Genomic DNA, 18,515 nt, shown 5'->3' with positions numbered 1-18,515 from the left:
CATTGGGAACAACATAAGAATGACTGCTAAGTAGCCTAGTTGTGTTGTTTGGCTACTTGAAGAGAAGTTAGGGCCTATGATAAGCCGCCTATCACCCGCAGCCCACCTCTTCCAATGAATCGTGGAAAAGTGAGCATCAAATTCTACTAGATGAAAAGCCGAAACGAGAATAACATCCAGGCTTTTAAAACACTATTTTCGACAATACTAAAACTTTCTATTTTCGAATACTGAGAATGCGTTGTGCGCAATTGCTGTTTCAGGTTATTGGTGAATTTCGGTAGCACACCCCCATACCTGATTATCAGCTGTTGTCAAAGCCAAAATTAGTATGACATCCGGGCATTTAAAGTACTCTCGATTTTAGAAATGTCACATACTACTCAAACGGACTAGGACGCAAGTATGGGTACTCAGTCACGACCATTGTCTAAGCATAATAGTGATCAGAAAATATCCTTACCTTTAAATCCTTCTTCAGGCATACACACTGAGAAGAGAACACAGAAACAGTTGTTTGAAAATAGGATCTTTCTATTCATAGTCAAATGCGAAAAAGGAATTTCCGGGTGTACGATAGTAAACAAAAAGGGAGAATTTCTTTTATGGAAAGAGACGAAAATAAACATACCCTGATAAACATCATCCATTGCTGCAAAATCTGCTATGGGTTCATCAGCCTGAAAGAAAAAGACAACACACAGATTCAGGAATGAGCAACTGCATTTGCTGATCGTCTCCAGTAATCACGTGACGACGTGTTCACTTTCCCATTAGATACCCATCTGTCCAACGCCGGGCGCATCTTTTAACAAAAAGTTCAAGTTCATAATCTAAAATGGGGAGTGTTCGTACCTTCAGACAGATGACGCTCTCTGGGATGACTCCTAGGCTGCCGAGGGTGGCAGAATCGTCCGTAAGACACCGGCCGTCGATCGACAGGTTTTGATCAAACGGGGCCACGGAGAAGGCGTGCATGATCTGAGGGAGGACCATTACAACACACCAGAGTTAGGATCAGGAATGAATAGATTCAGTGTGGTGCAAAGGCAAGGAGGATATATTAGGAATCCCTCACCTGTATTTTGAGCTCCTTGAGCGTCTGATTGGCTGAGACGATGAGTGCTTTCTCTCCCCGGAGCTTCCTGTGCCTCGTGCTCCTCCTGATCCCCGATTTGCCACCACTGGCCATGGGGGCGGGACTTGCGGCAGCACTGACGGTGCCGTCACTCAGCTTCTGACGCTTTGCCCCGTCCTCTGACTGGACAGAGGGTCATGTGACCAGGAAGCAAGGGCAACATTGGGCAATATTCCATGTCAATCATCCTCTAAAGGGCTTCTCACTTTTACATTATTGGTAAATGGAGTTTCCACAAAACTACTCAAACATTCGATTCTTAAGAGACTTATGAGCCATAAAAAGTGTAACTGAGGCGAGCAGTTTGTATCCTACCTGGCTGAAATCAGGGTCTCGCTCTCCATCCACCTTAGCAACAGGCTCCTCCCTCTCATCCTCTGCCTCTGACCCGCTCACATTCATCTCAGGAGCTGCATCCTTCAACTACAGAGGAAGACACGAGTTGTATTCTTCTCTGGAGATTCATACCATTTACATATTACACTGACAAGAACCATTTACTACAGAGAGAAAGAGGGAGAAGGGGGAGCGAGAAAGAGACTCACCCTCTTGTCGTCTATGACCTTGCGTACATAGACTGTGGCTTGTGCATACTCTCTCATGTCCCTCTGCTGCTGGAAAATGAAGCCTTCTCTGCAGTCCCTACACAACTCTGGACACACAACCACAGTCAACTCACACAACACAGTCAAACAGTTCCTCTGCAGATCTCAAAGAATCAAATCACAAACAGTCACGCAGTCAAGGGGAAATCATGTGGACTCAAATCTCACCAGGCTGGGTGGTGTACTCCACACTGGAGCCGTTGGGCGTAGCCTCGCCGAACCGGCAGATGGAGATTGGCTGATCAACCAGGAAGTGTCTGCTAATCACCTCCCATTCGTCGGGCCAGAGAAGAGCTATACTGTGCAGAGGGAACACCACACAACATGAGACCAGGAGGGATGGATGATAAGACCAGAGAAGTGCTGTATAAAACACAACAACTTGAGTCAAGAGGGGTCAGAGGTCGGTGAAGTCACTCACTGTTGGGCGTCTCCCTTTAACATGGAGTCGAAGGTGAACATGAAGCCTCTATGTGGACATAGGAGCAAACTGTTCCCCACGCTAGACACTGGGGTGGTCTTAGTGGGCCTCCTATAGACAGACACAGAAAGACAGAGTCAGAGACAGAGAGAGAGACATTCATGCCATCTGACTTTTTTTGGACTGCTTCACCATCCAAACTGTTGGATTTGGAAAGAACTTACCTGATGAACCTTCTCCACTCGTCCACAAAAAACAGAGGAACTATGTAGAGAATATCTGTCTCCTAAAACAAAGATGGGGTTCATCAGTATGTCAACAACATATATTCAGTTCATCCAATAGTATATTTACTCTAAGAATTGAAGGAAGGAATTGTTAGCCGTTTTATTACCAGCGTCCCAGCAATTTTATTACCAGTGTCCCAGCAGTCGTTAGCCATTTTATTACCAGCGTCCCAGCAGTCGTTAGCCATTTTATTACCAGCGTCCCAGCAGCCGCTAGCCATTTTATTACCAGCGTCCCAGCAGCCGTTAGCCATTTTATTACCAGCGTCCCAGCAGCCGTTAGCCATTTTATTACCAGCGTCCCAGCAGCCGTTAGCCATTTTATTACCAGCGTCCCAGCAGTCGTTAGCCATTTTATTACCAGCGTCCCAGCAGTCGTTAGCCATTTTATTACCAGCGTCCCAGCAGTCGTTAGCCATTTTATTACCAGCGTCCCAGCAGTCGTTAGCCATTTTATTACCAGCGTCCCAGCAGTCGTTAGCCATTTTATTATCAGCGTCCCAGCAGTTGTTAGCCATTTTATTACCAGTGTACTAGCAGTTATTACCCGTTATTAGCCATGTACTACCTACTGTTATTACCTGTGGCCACTTGGTGAGTGTGGGCCTGTTCTTCTCCTGGAAGAGGTTGAGTAGGGAGCTCTTCTGTTCTGACGCCATCATCCTGTTCAGAGCCTCATTCTCCTTCCCCTCTCGCTCCAGCCTCTACAAGAAAACACAGGGATATCACATAGTTAACACATTCACATTTTAGTCATTTAGCAGACACTGTTATCCAGAGTGACTTAGAGGAGTAATTAGGGTTAAGTGCCTTGCTCAAGGGCACATCTGAATTCCCACCTAGACGGCTCTAACCAGCGAACTTACGGTTAGTGACAATGCTCTTAACCGCTAGGCTATCTGCCACCCATTAATCGTTTTTAGTTTTTTTTTCTTCACAAGGCTAGAAGACACGAGTAGGGAGAGATTATTATTATTAAAAAAAAAAAAAATCTCTAATCCCTCCCACCACATCCGTCCGTCCGTCTCTTCTTACCAGGCACTGCTGACAGGGCTCCTGTAGCTGGGTGAACTGGGGGGCTTTGGGGAAGTACACCCTCAGTTTGGACCACACCTCCTCAGTCACCAGCCGCCGCTCGCTCTCCAGGATACTCAGACCGCCGTGCCGACAGAGGATGTCCTCATTGAAGGTCTTCATTTCCTCCTCGTCTCCGTCCAGGTTCTCCGTGCCGTACTCTGGAAACAGACAGCAATAGTCAAACAGTGGGCAATGCTTTGATAAAGACAAGAATGTTATTTCTCACCTGACTCTAATAATAATAGTGGAGTTCTCTACTCCACCTTCAGTCATCGTGATAACTGGTCGTTTTCGAAGTTGTACGATTTGTGATCTCTGCTAGTTTGTGTACCTTTAGTAGCAGTGATCTCTGGTCCCTCTCCATTGGTTTTGCCGTTGCTGTGTTTGGTCTCCTCCTCATCCTCCTCCAGCTGCTCCAAGGCCAACTGTCTCCAGCTCCGCAGAGACGTCTTGCCCGCCCAGTACCCCTCATCACTGTCGGACAGGGGTGAGACGTAAGAACACACACTTGCACAGGATACAATTACTAGCTGCAGTATTAAAACTTTAGTATTTTTTAAATAAGTGCATTCCGCTTACTTACAAAGTTATGGTTATTTTGACCAACTGTTTTACGGACACAAAATGTTGCCATGAATCTGAGGGAGTCAGCGGTTACCTTTTGGGCGGGCACTTGACAAGGTTGGTGACTTCTTTGTAATCCTCGGCCAGCTGGTTCTTTAGCCGCAGCACTCTGCATCTCTGCCCCACACATTCCTCACAGAGAGTTGAGCCTGGACACACAGGGTCACACACAGAAGAGGTCAGAGGTTGCAGAGAGGAGCTGAGAATATCCACTGCACGTCAGCCATTGCAATGGCTCTTACAATCTAGCCTGGGTCCTCCTCCATATTTGTCGAAGAGAAGCTCTGCAGCTTTGACGGAGATCCTCTTGGCCTCCCCCACCTTGTCGGGGTGCAGTTTACCGTGAGAACACAGGAAGTTGCCGTTGTCGATTTCTTTGGTGACCGTCGAGTCATCCAGCCATTTCTTCAGCCACTCCAGAGGCACAAACTCATACTCTTGGCCTGGAAGAAAAAAACACAGAAACATGCAGGGTCTGACATTAACAACGGGCCACAGGCCCGGGGCCAGTAAAAACATGTTAGGCTGGTGGATTTCGTCATTCACTGGCCCGACCGGACCAGTAACTTCAACGCATTTTGCGTTCCAGTTCGACATCAAATAAAAATTGTCACATACACAACATATTTAGCAGATACTTATTTTCCACCATAATTTGCAAATAAATTCATAAAAAATCCTACAATGTGATTTTCTGGATTTTTCCCCCTCATTTTGTCTGTCATAGTTGAAGTGTACCTATGATGAAAATTACAGGCCTCATCTTTTTAAGTGGGAGAACTTGCACAATTGGTGGCTGACTAAATACTTTTTTGCCCCACTGTATGTGCTATAGTAGTAAAGGACAAATTCAATGTTTTATCAAATACATTTTTTTCTTTAAAAAAAATGTATACCTAAAGGGGTCCTACAATTCAAAATAGCTAAAAGATCCATGGTATATCCATCTCAAAACAATTCCATATGTATTTTTGCTATAGAATAACAACTCGCACACGCTCATACTTTTTCAGTTCGCACATTTATTTTTAGGCACATAGGCGAGTAAAATGGTCACACTGTAGAGTCTTGAAATTCACTCACAGAGATGATGAAGGAGCATCATGCTCCCCCCTCCTCAGTGTAAAGAAATTAGACTGCAACCATCCACAGCACACACAAATCACACTGCCCACAGGTACTGGGAGGCGGGACAGATAGACTGTCAAACTAGCAGTCTTTCCCTTGTGTCGCTCACTTTGTGACTGACAGGCGCCTGTCCTATCAATAGATCGCTAGAAGATGCATATCGTTCATTCTTGCGAGAGGGCTTGGCTGACTTTTTTCTGACTAGCGAATTGAAAAGTAGCGTAGTTAATTTAAGTGGAAAAAGTCGTGGGCTGAAAATTAGTCGGTTTAGGCAACTGCCAGCGCTAGTGGAAAACACTGGCATTAAACATAATCATGAACATAGAACTACTTCCCTATTGCAATATTGTGATATGTCTGGGGTAATGTTTTTACCAACCGTCTTCCGCAGGTAAAAGCTCGTAGAGTTCCTTCACCTCTTCGTGCTTGGCCTTTCCCTTGTCAACGCTCTGCTTGCGCATGTCGGCCATTTCCAGGCACCACTCTTCAAACTTCCTGTTGTCTCGGTCCACCAGCCTCCCCAGAAAGCCTGGCACAGATAGAGGGCTCCCACTGACATCACAGCTCCCATCGCTGGGTTCAAAGGTCATACAACCACAACATTCTAACCAGGCCTCTGCAGCAACAGGTAGTGTACCATGCACATTTAGGCAATTTTACAATAGCAGGGAATATCAAACTACACAGTTCACTAGGGAATAATCTTACTAGAGAATAGCTTTTACCACCTATACATTTATTCTTAACTATTATTATCTGGGGTGTTGACTATTTGAATCAAGTATGTCAAAGGTCTGTACACACTGCAGCCCTTTAGCTAGCTCAATTCTTACCTTGCACATAATGTATTGTACTACAGTAATCATCAGGTGCAGTACAGTAGTTAGATCCTCACCTGGCACCTCAACGTTGGTCTCCATGGGGTCAGTGTCCTCCTCTCTCTGGCATTTGTACACCAGCATGTAGGCGTTTCTGGAGCAGTGATATCCTTTACTGCACTTGGGCTTACGGGTCTGGGACTTCACCGTTTCGGCTGGAGAAAGACCAGAAGAACAGCAGAGAATGCGTATAAGAGAAAAAGTGATCAAGAGTGGAAAGGGTGGGACTTTTACCACTAAACAACTGTCCATTTTTAACCAAGATGTATTACAAAACAATACTGCTACAATTCAGGGAAGTGAAGGGAAAGAAAAGGGAGGAGAGGTGAAGGGGGTGCATATGGACTAAGGAAGGGAGGAGTAGGGACTCAGGGAGGCTCACCGATGTCCTCCTCGATGCCCAGCTGTAGCTTCTTGCCTTCCATCTTCTCAATCTCCTCGTCGTTGAACTTGTACCAGTCGCTGGTGCGGGCGTCTCGCACGTGGGCGATGTAGTGACCCGAGTAGGCGCTGACCCCGCGGTGAATCAGGACCGCACTCAGCTCGTACACACACTTCTCATCTTCTGGGGACGTCACCCAAAGAGGCCCAAAAAACAAACACACACACACACACACAGACTAACCAACTTTCCACAGCATGGATTATGTGTGTCTGCAGCCTTTACCATGGGTCATTCCATTTGATTCCATTCACTTTTTGACCCCACCCTACCATGAGACATCCATGTCTTCATAACTGGAAAAGATAAATGGTTGAGTTTGTTATTTTTTTTAAAAAGCTTACAAAAACAGGGCTGTCAAACTATTGTATAATTTCTATAAAAATTACATCTAAAAATGCGTAAAATCTGTTTTACCATATGTAGCTTATTTGACATTTGAGGCGTTTGTGTTGTGCCCGTCATCGGTTGAGGCACAGCATACTCTTGAATTCAGGATGGGTGTCATTTCAATCATAGAAATATCCTTGATAGAATGGAGATAACCCTTCAGACCACCGCAATTTAGCTAGTAAATCATTTACATTATATTTGAATGACATTTTTTTAACTTCCAATTACTACCACAAAGATGGCCACCATTCCACCCACCATTGAATGTAGACCTAAATGGTCATGTCTATTCGATTGTCTATATTTTTATGATTTCAATAGTTTTTCTATGGCAGATTGACAGTGTAATTTTAAACAAATTATATTCCCATTCAAGTCAGTATGTCTGATGCGTGGGCCTCCAACCATCTTTGTGCTACCATTTGAAAGTTGAACATTTGAATTGTATTCCCATTTTAAAACATTTATCAGCCAAAACATGACACCCACCCTGTATTCAAGTACATGCTGTGTCTCAACCGATGGCGGGCACAACACACTTCAGATGTCAAATAGGATCCAAGTAACATATGCAAAAATGAAAAACAAAATTGACTTTACGCATCAAATAATTTATGTGACAGGTAAACAAATGACTTGATTAAAAAAACATTTTAAAAAAGTTTTATATTATCAAATTGATAATGTCAATCGTAAATTTTTCTCCAGTGATGAAGACATGGATGTCTCATGGTATGGTATGCAAAATGGGTCACAAGTCTAAAAAGTTACTTTTAGACCATTTGTACCACAGGCAAAAATGCATAGAAAGTTTCATTCAAATCAAAAGGGGTGCAGTAAAAAGTGATTTAAATCAAATGGAACAACCCTCACACCATTGTCAAAAATACTTTCTCACAGAACTTCAGTCATGTAGCGCAACATGGGCTATTCTCGGATGACATTTAAGTGCAATCAAAGAAAAATAAATTTTTAAAAAATTACGCTCTTCACTGCCCAACTGATTGTTTAGCTGAAGGTGTCCTATAAATAACACTGTGCCAAGTGACAATTCTCTGTTGTGGTATTTTCTTACTGTATTAACATGTGACACGAGGTCTCTAGCAGCGTTCTCCAGTTTTCTTTCTGTTTTATTAATGAAATGTGTTCCTGGTTACAATTGTGAATTGAACTGACCTGAGGGTGTCAGCTTCCCATATTAGGTCAATACTGCCATCTACTGGTCATTTTTAAAGGTAAAATATGTCTGCCTCCTGCACCATAAATGGCATTTAAACAAGAGAGAATCAATCAAATGGAAATCATTTGTAATACAACAAAGTAATGCATTTCATTTGTATAGGTTTAATGTGTCAACATTTATTGATCTTGAATCCATTTATCTTGAATTGCAATGTCTGCAATATAATTCCAAATCAGCCAGCTAAGAAACTTATTTTCTCATTCAGCTAAAGGTCTCCATCTACCAGCAGGAAAACACATTTCTTCATTTGATCCTAGTTGGCTTTTGTATGTATGGGTGTCATGGCAACTAAATAAACAAATGCTAGCCTCCATGACCTAAATCGAGAGAGATTTTCGAAGAAGTGACGAGCCGGTCGTAGCTAGAATAATTAAAGAATGTAAACAGTACATTTGGTTACATGTAGGAAGTAAGGCAGTCTTTATATATCACCAAATATGCACAGAGTCATGAAATGTTGTATTTGTACTCTTGAATGTGTTACAATGTATGATACCTACTTTTTTTGCCAGAGGGATTTAAATCGTCACAAGAAAAGAGGGGGAAATAGGTCACGGGTAGGCGTGTCCGAGCTTAGAAGATGACGCGCTAGCCATCTTTATCATTAATTATTTGCTCACAAGTATAGATTGAGGACAGCGTGTTCTGCCATTGAGAGGCTGGCAATACCTTTTTCCTCCAGAAACGGGCCCATGTCCAGCTGCTCTGGGAAACTGATGAAGGTGTTGAGCTTCTTCTTGTGACCCGTTTGTCTGGAAACCAGAGGAGGAAAGACAACATTCAGCAACACCACCTCAGTATATGGCCACTACTCAGGGTAGGTAGTTAAGAATGGCAGACTAGAGACTACAAAACTACAGACGGAATGAATGAATCAAACTGACCTGTCGAAAACGAAACGCATGAGCTGCAGGTTGAGTACCCGTGGGAGGCTGTGCAGTTTGATGCGTCGAGCGGCGTTCTGTTTGCTCTGGCAGCTTTCACAGAAGTAGCGGTTGTCACCATCTAACTTCTCCTCCTGCAGAGAGAATTCACAGGATAATATAAAAAAGTAACTCAAATCAACAACTCACAAATGTTGTTTTTTTAACTTTAAGATGCTGTTGAAACATCCTGAATAGATTTTTTATGAGATGCCAGAAGAGCGCTTTACTTAGTTGTCAGGTCCTTGCTTATTTTGAGAGCTGTGTTAGCTAGCAAATGTTGTGATATCTTTAGTGTGGCTAGCAGGTAAGAGCAATGACTGCCCTTGTAGGCTAAATACAACTGGCAAAATGTCTTATAATTAACAGAGAAAATCCATGTACATGGTTGAAACATATTTACTAGTTTCGGGGTTCATCTGGATCTGTGAAGGTAACGTGTTGGTTGAGCTGATGCAAGGACGAACACCGAACGCACAAATAGTTCTGTGCGTCAGCGTGCAAAAAAAGGAACCATGATGAAACATAGCAACGTCGGAGCACATGTGCTGTGATTTGCGATGCTAAATATCATAACTTTTTGGGGCCTCCCGAGTGGCGCAGCGTTCTAAGGCATCACTACAGAACCGGATTCGATCCCAGGCTGTGTCACAACCGGGATACCCATGAGGCAGCGGACTATTAGCCCAGCGCCGTCAGGGTTAGGGGAAGGTTTGGCCGGCCGGGATGTCCTTGTCTAGCAACTCCTGTGGCGGGCCGGGCACATGCATGCTGACATGGTCGCCAGTTGGACGGTGTTTCCTCCGACACATTGGTGCGGTTGGCTTCCGGGTCAAGAAGCAGTACAGCTTGGCAGGGTCGTGTTTCGGAGGACGCGTGGCTCTCGACATTCGCCTCTCCCGAGTACGTACCGGAGTTGCAGCGATGGGACAAGACTAACTACCAATTGGATATCACGAAATAGGGGAGAAAAGTAATAAAAAAAATATATATACAGTACCAGTCAAAAGTTTGGACACCTACTCAATCAAGGCTTTTTCTTTATTTTTATTATTTTCTACATTGTAGAATAATAGTGAAGACATCAAAACTATGAAATAACACATATGGAATAATGTAGTAACCAAAAAAGTGTTATATTTGAGATTCTTCAAAGTAGCCACCCTTTGCCTTGATGACAGGTTTGCACACTCTTGGCATTCTCTCAACCAGCTTCATGAGGTAGTCACCTGGAATGCATTTCAATTAACAGATGTGTTTTCCTAAAAGTTCATTTTTGGAATTTCTTTCCTTCTTAATGCATTTGAGCCAATCAGTTGTTTTGTGACCAGGTAGAGTTGGGATACAGAAGATATCACTATTTGGTAAAAGACCAAGTCCATATTAATGGAAAGAACAGCTCAAATAAGCCTAGAGAAACAACTGTCCATCAATACTTGAAGACATGAAGGTGAGTCAATTCGGAAAATTTAAAGAACTTTCTTCAAGTGCAGTCGCAAAAACCATCAAGCGCTATGATGAAACTGGCTCTCATGAAGACCACCACAGGATAGGAATACCTAGAGTTACCTCTGCGGCAGAGGATAAGTTCATTTGAGTTACCAGCCCAAATAAATGCTTCATAGTTCAATTAACAGACATATCTCAACATCAACTGTTCAGAGGAAACTGACAGGCCTTCATGGTCGAATTGCTGCAAAGAAACCACTACTAAAGAACACCAATAAGAAGAAGAGACTTGCTTAGGCCAAGAAACAAACAATAGACAGACCTGTGGAAATCTGTCCTTTGGTCTGATGAGTCCAAATTTGAGATTTTTGGTTCCAACCGCCGTGTCTTTGTGAGACACAGAGTAGGTGAATGGATGATCTCTGCATGTGTGGTTCCCACCGTGAAGCATGGAGGTGGTGTGATGGTGCTTTGCTGGTGACACGGTCAATGATTTATTTAGAATTCAAGGCACACTTAACCAGCATGGCTACCACAGCATTCTGCAGCGATACACCAACCCATCTGGTTTGCGCTTAGTGGGAATATAATTTGTTTTTCAACACGGCAATGACCCAAAACACACACCTCCAGGCTGTGTAAGAACTATTTGACCAAGAAGGAGAGTGATGGAGTGCTGCATCAGATGACCTGGCCTCCACAATCACTCGACCTCAACCCAATTGAAATGCTTTGGGATGAGTTGGACCGCAGAGTGAAGGAAAAGCAGCCAACAAGTGCTCAGCATATGTGGGAACTCCTTCAAGACTGTTGGAAAAGCATTCCAGGTGAAGCTGGTTGAGAGAATGCCAGGACTGTGCAAAGCTGTCATCAAGGCAAAGGGTGGCGACTTCGAAGAATCTCAAATATATTTTGATTTGTTTAACACTTTTTTGGTTACTACATGATTCCATATGATGTGCTATTTCATAGTTTTGATGTCTTCACTACTATTCCACAATGTAGAAAATAGTAAAAATTAAGAAAAACCCTTGAATGAGTAGGTGTGTTTAAACTTTTGACTGGTATATATACCATAACTTTGATTAAATAAAAATGGGAGAATTTGACGTTTTGAATCGCACAGTATTCATGTTCATAACATTATCTACATAGTGTAGCCGAAATTTTGCAATTCCGTTTTCTGGGTCACGGAACAACACATTTTTGGTGGGTGGCCCTTGGCCTATGCCGGGCGCCATCTTTATGCAGCTCCGCTATTACCAGGGGATATAACCCTGATGTCATAATTAATTGTTACTTGCGAAACTCTGATGTCAAAATGCATTAATACCGTCGGGAACACTGATGTCATTATACAATGTTTCAAGTTTCAATGTCACGTGCACAAGTACAGTGAAATGCCTTTCTTGCACGTTCTAAACCCAGCAATGCAGTATTCAATATAAATGTAGTACTAAAAATAACATAAGGTAGAACAAAAACACAAATAAAAAAAGCCATGACTAGCTATATACAGGGTCAGTTCCAATACCATATTTACAATGTGCAGGGATACTGGAGCGATAGAGGTAGATATGTATAGGGGAAAGGTGACTAGGCATCAGGATATTTGATAAACAAAGTAGCAACAGCGTATATGATGATTGTATGCGAGTGTGTGTCTAGAGTCAGTATAAATGTGTGTGCGAGCAAATGGAGTGTGTGTGTGTGTTGAAGTGTCAGTGCGCATGAGTGTGTAGAGTCCTGTGAGTGTGCATAGAGGCCATGCAAAAATAAAAAATGTAATCCAAGGGTCAACTCAGATAATCTGTGTAGACATTTTGTTAGCTATTTAGCAGTCTTATGGCTTCATTGTTACCTTGGGGAACTGATGTCATAATGCATGGTTACCTTGAGGAACTCTGTGACACATTCTGTAAGGTTCTTGTGGCCCTGGATGTTGAGCTCCAGTTCGTAGAATCGGGACGGCAGAGGAGAAGCACGACCACACTGGTTACACCTGTGATGTAAAGCCAGACAGAGAAACACTCAGGGACAGGTTTACTCAGTGTCCGTACCAGTGCAAAGTCTGCACCCATTATTATTTTTTTATTTTTTTTGCAGAGGTTTGAAATGTATCGGTGTTGTGTAGAAGTCTGGGTTGATTTAAGGCAAAAAAAAACAAGGTAGTGCAAATACGTTTTGATCTTGATCCAAAAATCATACATGGCAAAAGCGTGGCCCGGATAAAAGGATAACCTTTGCAGCCACAAAGCCAGAACCTCTAGTTAAAAACCCTAGTGTCCGGCCTGACACGGACAGTCCAGTTAACCTGACACAGCACTTTTCCATCTGCCTTTATGATGCTAATAAAAGACTGTTAAATCCTGTTGCATTTCTGACTGGCACCACCACTGATATCAAAGTACAAAATAGTCAGACGCTTGACTTTATAAAACCCAGCCATAAAGCAAGAAAGGACAAGGACATCTCTCGTGGCAACCTGAAGATTCCAAATTCTAACAAATAAAACTACAACTAGGTTGTTAGAATGTTATTTAAGTCTGATTAAAGTTGATGGCTGAATGTAGTCCTGGCTTACACAGTGACGTAAGACATCTGGCCACAGAACTGCTGCTGGATGACATTATGCAGGTTTGGATTCTTCTGTTTGGATAAGGTGTCCTCCAATAGCGAGAGGAAGAGCTTGGAAAACTCTTGAGCGTCCTGAAAGTGAAGGGAAAGAAGACGGGCAGGAGAAAGAAAGAGTAAAATAAATACAGTTTACATTTTTAATTGTATTATTTGTTTTCCTTCTTCCAAACATTGTGAACTCTTCACACAGACTTTCCTGTACATGTAAAAAAGATCATTGGGCTCTACCTGCTGTTGTCCTGTGTCCAGCCCCAGAGCCTTGACCAGCCCTGAGGGGTCGATGTACCTTCTGTTGCTGTTCTGTAGCAGTGCAAACAGGTACTGCAGGTGTTCACATATGCTGCGAGGCTCGTAGTCTGAGAAAGGGAAAATTGTGTTTCATCTCTACAATTTGGGTTTACCTGAGGTCATCTATACAGTTGGGCTGATTTCTGAGGGCTTGCACACCTGAGTCCATGTTGTGCTCCTCTGCCCTGGCGTTCTGACACAGGTACAGGGTCCTACGCAGCTCCAGGTTGTGGAACCACACCTGCAGAAATGTGTTGACGTAACACGTGGCACCCAGGTTTGTCAGACCCACAAACGTGTTCTAAGAGGGAAAAAGAAAGCGATGGACAAGTACAAACAAACTTGTCTCTTACTTAGCCAGTGTTTCCACATCAGTGCAGATCAAAAGGCAGACATTTTAACTTGAAGAGGAACTAAGTAATGTGGATTCACAAACAGGCAGGAGCACATCCTTGCAGATGTGTTCATGGTGAATGTTGTGGAGGTATGCCTACCTTGTCCCGGCGCTCCGAGTTTGGATCGTCAATGTTGTGGAAGGTGTTCTCGTCGATCTCTCCCAACCAGGCATGTTCACCAATACCGACAAGACAATTTGGGTTCCCTTTGCAATTCCTCCTGTAAAAGCAGTCAGCGGGAGAGACGTCAATAGCCTAACAACAACTTCTTTCACACATTTTTAATCAAACATACACTACCGTTCAAAAGTTTGGGGTCACTTAGAAATGTCCTTGTTTTTGAAAGAAAAGCAAAAAAAAAAGTCCATTAAAATAACATCAAATTGATCAGAAATACAGTGTAGACATGGTTAATGTTGTAAATGACTATTGTAGCTGGAAACGACTGATTTCTAATGTAATATCTACATAGGCGTACAGAGGCCCATTATCAGCAACCATCACTCCTGTGTTCCAATGGCATGTTGTGTTAGCTAATCCAAGTTTAATCATTTTAAAAGGCTAATTGATCATTAGAAAACCCTTTTGCAATTATGTTAGCACAGAGGAAAACTGTTGTGCTCATTAAAGAAGCAATAAAACTGGCCTTCTTTAGACTAGTTGAGTATCTGGAGCGTCAGCATTTGTGGGTTTGATTACAGGCTCAAAATGGTCAGAAACACAGATCTTTCTTCTGAAAATCATCAGTCTATTCTTGTTCTGAGAAATTAAGGCTATTCCATGAGAGTAATTGCCAAGAAACTGAAGATCTCATACAACGCTGTGTACTACTCCCTTCACAGAACAGCGCAAACTGGCTCTAACCAGAATAGAAAGAGGAGTGGGAGGCCCCGGTGCACAACTGAGCAAGAGGACAAGTACATTAGAGTGTCTAGTTTGAGAAACAGACACCTCACAAGTCCACAACTGGCAGCTTAATTAAATAGTACCCGCAAAACACCAGTCTCAACGTCAAGTGAAGAGGCGACTCCGGGATGCTGGCCTTCTAGGCAGAGTTGCAAAGAAAAAGCCATATCTCAGACTGGCCAATAAAAAGAAAAGATTACAGAAGGGATAATCGAACCAAAACCAATCATTCCTTATTTACCGTGTTAAATAACACTAATATTAGAGCAATATTTTCTGTGAACAAATGTTTCATCTTTCCGTTATAATAAGGTTGGTAGCAAATTGGAAAATCGTTGTGGAAATCAGCTCAAGTTGACTACAAAATCCACAATGCTATGGTCTCTAGATGGGCTGGCTGGCTAGCAAGCGAACGTAGCCACACACAATAATACCAAAGACAATATAAAGTAGCTAGTTAGCTGTAAAATCACCAAAACACCCTGCACTGTCAATTTAGGAGTCTACAAACTCAACATGTTGAACTTGCAGATCGATGTGCCTCACAGAGTGGAGTCTGACATTCGCAACGCCAGATATACTTTTGAGGAGATGGGAAACGTTGCCCATGCTACGTCAATGTGCCGCGCGTAGCATTCTGGGCGATTCTGGGACAAGGAGTGAATGGGATTCTATTGGGCGCTAGCTCAAAAACCCAACATTTTATGAGATGTGAGATAATTAACTTGCCATCTGTAAAATCGTATAGCTTTGGAAACGTGACCCTACATACTTGAGGAAAATAGGTACGTTTCTCCACATATACACCGACTTTGAGAAGGGATTGCGTGACGCAGCATGACAACTTGAACGCAATTGGGAGACTGTCTTCTGGGTGGGGCGTTAAAAGTTCCTTCATTCATTCTTTGGATTCCTATCTCCTTTCTATAATATCATATCTGGCAACGGCACCATGCAATACACCCTGGACTAAAGAGGCTAGACCCTCCGATAAATTACATATTTCTCGTGGTAGGAATATCGCAAAAAATATGATCAATGTCTCATTCCAGAGAAGACATCCATCTGAGTTATGACATCAACTAGTATTGAAATCTGAGATACAGCCTGGATTCGAACCAGGGACTGTAGTGACGCCTCTTGCACTGAAATGCAGTGCCTTAGACCACTGCGTCCATGTGGTAACTATTTAACTGTACTAGAATGCTTAAAGGGCCGCTAAAATTTGAAATATCGGTATCAGGTTTTTTGGCAAGGAAAATATTGGATCATATAGGCCAAAAATGTAATATCGGTGCATCACTATTATTTGTCAAACTGCAACCAAGCACCGATGATCATGTCACCAGAATAAGACCCTTGATATTTATTGGAAAGGAGCATCAAGCTCATCGCCTTGCATTTTCACCACCTTGTGAAGTTCATATTTCATCTCTAGCCTAATAAACTGCATGCTTTCCCGATGAGTCATAGTGGGAGGACCACACAACATGTCAATACGTGACAAAGTTTACTTCGGTATGATGTTATATCAATAATTGCACCAACATTTTTTTGCTTAATTGTCTTGTTTCCATCAGGCCTGTCACGGTTACATTTTTTATCCAACATCCACTTTACTCACGTAAAAAGGTTGGATGGAAACCTGGTTAATGAGGTCAACATTTGTCTCTTATGATGCAGTTGACATGATAACAGTGTCAGAGTTTTGAACGACCCCCCCCCTTTTGTTCCATGCTAGCTGAAGACCTAACTAGCCAGTAACTAGCAAACACCAGACACAGATGAAAGGGTAAACAAGTATCTTTGCCATAGACGAAGTGTAAACTTTTAATTATATTTGCTGACACCCTATAGTCAAATTTTGGCACCAATAGAAATAGAGTAGCTATATAAAACCACACCCCTCTGCAAACACCTCCTGTTGGTTACATGGGGGTACTTATTTAAATTAGGTAAGAGAATATCATGTTACCATTGGTGTATTAAAATTAGCATTAGGGGGTCACTTTATCCACTTAAATAATCTTGACCCCTTAAATAATCCAGCCTGCCGAATACAAGTGTTTGACATGGGGGAGGGGACCAGTAGGCTAACTTTACGATCAAACGTTACTAATGTCCTTTTTCATACTTTGGTCATCATATTTCTAACTGTTTTTGTCCAAATTTCATGAAACATGATTTTGACTGTTCCATGGCAAGTAGTCCTTGTGCATAGAGTTCTATGGTTTGTTAAACTTGAAATCAATGGTTTTTGTTTGGTATACATTTTAAAGTAAAAAAATAATAAGTATTAGCGTAATTCCGTTACCAAGGAATTGTCTATACCATTCAGTAATGTGAATATCAAAATACTACAGGAAACGAAAACATGTCATGACAAGTGTTTCGCCTATCTTTCCATACATAGGCTACACAATGAGATTCTATGTATACACATGATATTCAACCGACTAGTTAACTACAAAATAATAAAATAGCAAACGATAGTTGTGCAACACAATCAATTCACCCTTAATGTTCTCGCAACATTATAGCAGTTGAATATGACATAAAGGATACGTTTTGACATTGGGAATTGAAGAAATTAGCTAGGGGGAAAAACTAGGTAGCTAAACTTGCACATTTACCTGCATGCTCCCCTCTTGCACGCCGGTATACAGATTCGATAAGCTATCTCAATATGTTCCCGTTGTATGTCCTCTGGTCTCACAGACTCGACCCAGCGCCAGGCTGCTTTCTCAAGCTGTACGCGAGGCGCCATTCTGCAAGAAAACAGAGCCTACCATGGGTACCCTGACAAAGAGGTGCCGAGGATGCTGCGGCCTAACTCGCGCTGCTACTGGCACAGCTGCAGTCACTCAACGTCGTTAGCTAGCTAACGTTAGCCAGTTGGCTAAATGTAGGGATCTAGTCGTCGGCGAAAAAAAGGCCAAACAAATACTGTACCTATAACGTTAATCACATCAAGCAAGCAGTTTAAATGCCATAAGACTTGAATTACACACTCTAAACATCCTTCCAACATACATAGGCTAACACTAGAATCATATCAGCTGATGCTTGTCGTAGCTAACTAGCTACCAATCATAATGTTAGCTAGCTTGTCAGATATTCCCCACTGCGAATAACTGCGTAGCTAGCTAGCTAGGTGTCAAGCTAACGTTAGCTAGCTAGCTACCCATCATTTCTTGTTAGAGAATATAAATATATTTTTAATTTTTTTAAATTAAATGTACATTCGAACCTTTCGTGCGTGTATCACAAACTTCTGATTGTGCAGCTGCATATATTTTCATATTTTATTCAGTTTGTTTTAGATTTAGCGCCCTTGCGTCAGTTTTTAAATAAATAATTTCCTCCTTCAGTTTTAGGCGCAAGTACTAACGCATGACATGCGATTGATGTCGACGCAGCTACGTAGCCACTTTCAAAGAAAATGCGGGGGACTCCATAAAAATAGAGAGGAAGAGGCGAAGCGAGAGGTTTTACCACAGATAGAACAATGAGACAGATATTTCACCGGATGTATAAATGTGAAGCATCCGCTTGTCGTTTCTACTCGTTACCAAATATGACAGTGAGAGGCCCACTTGCCGGGAGTGGGAGAAGATGGAACGAGATGGATTTTGTAAGACATTCTGCAAATGTTCTCATCGATTAATAATTTAATGTCAA

General features: G+C 42.4%; 1 protein-coding gene across 4 annotated transcripts in view; it reads right to left on the bottom strand.

Annotated features, from left to right (window-relative positions):
• Positions 1-18,308, bottom strand: part of LOC120063190 (ubiquitin carboxyl-terminal hydrolase 48-like) — a 21,981-nt gene extending 3,673 nt beyond the window's left edge. Inside the window, exons 1-26 of one of the 4 annotated variants that reach the window (XM_039013404.1) lie at positions 18,085-18,308; positions 17,468-17,602; positions 14,028-14,148; positions 13,693-13,834; positions 13,474-13,601; positions 13,193-13,317; positions 12,502-12,610; positions 9,121-9,254; positions 8,906-8,988; positions 6,541-6,723; positions 6,176-6,313; positions 5,660-5,809; positions 4,395-4,595; positions 4,187-4,301; positions 3,860-4,002; positions 3,487-3,686; positions 3,033-3,155; positions 2,389-2,450; positions 2,165-2,275; positions 1,912-2,042; positions 1,684-1,790; positions 1,454-1,561; positions 1,079-1,261; positions 856-981; positions 632-680; positions 464-490 (exon numbers count right to left, since the gene is read on the bottom strand). In XM_039013404.1, coding sequence (XP_038869332.1) covers positions 464-490; positions 632-680; positions 856-981; positions 1,079-1,261; positions 1,454-1,561; positions 1,684-1,790; positions 1,912-2,042; positions 2,165-2,275; positions 2,389-2,450; positions 3,033-3,155; positions 3,487-3,686; positions 3,860-4,002; positions 4,187-4,301; positions 4,395-4,595; positions 5,660-5,809; positions 6,176-6,313; positions 6,541-6,723; positions 8,906-8,988; positions 9,121-9,254; positions 12,502-12,610; positions 13,193-13,317; positions 13,474-13,601; positions 13,693-13,834; positions 14,028-14,148; positions 17,468-17,601 — 3,133 coding nt within the window. In that variant the 5' untranslated portion in view covers position 17,602; positions 18,085-18,308. The remainder of the gene's footprint in view (positions 1-463; positions 491-631; positions 681-855; positions 982-1,078; positions 1,262-1,453; positions 1,562-1,683; positions 1,791-1,911; positions 2,043-2,164; positions 2,276-2,388; positions 2,451-3,032; positions 3,156-3,486; positions 3,687-3,859; positions 4,003-4,186; positions 4,302-4,394; positions 4,596-5,659; positions 5,810-6,175; positions 6,314-6,540; positions 6,724-8,905; positions 8,989-9,120; positions 9,255-12,501; positions 12,611-13,192; positions 13,318-13,473; positions 13,602-13,692; positions 13,835-14,027; positions 14,149-17,467; positions 17,603-18,084) is intronic. The other 3 variants (XM_039013413.1, XM_039013420.1, XM_039013428.1) reach the window with 3 other exon arrangements.
• Between the last annotated feature and the right edge of the window lie 207 nt (positions 18,309-18,515).

This window comes from Salvelinus namaycush, chromosome 2 (genome assembly GCF_016432855.1).
Source record: "Salvelinus namaycush isolate Seneca chromosome 2, SaNama_1.0, whole genome shotgun sequence".
NCBI lineage: Eukaryota > Metazoa > Chordata > Actinopteri > Salmoniformes > Salmonidae > Salvelinus > Salvelinus namaycush.
The sequence above is the reverse complement of the archived record's forward strand: the minus strand, read 5'-3'. Positions and strand labels throughout refer to the sequence as shown.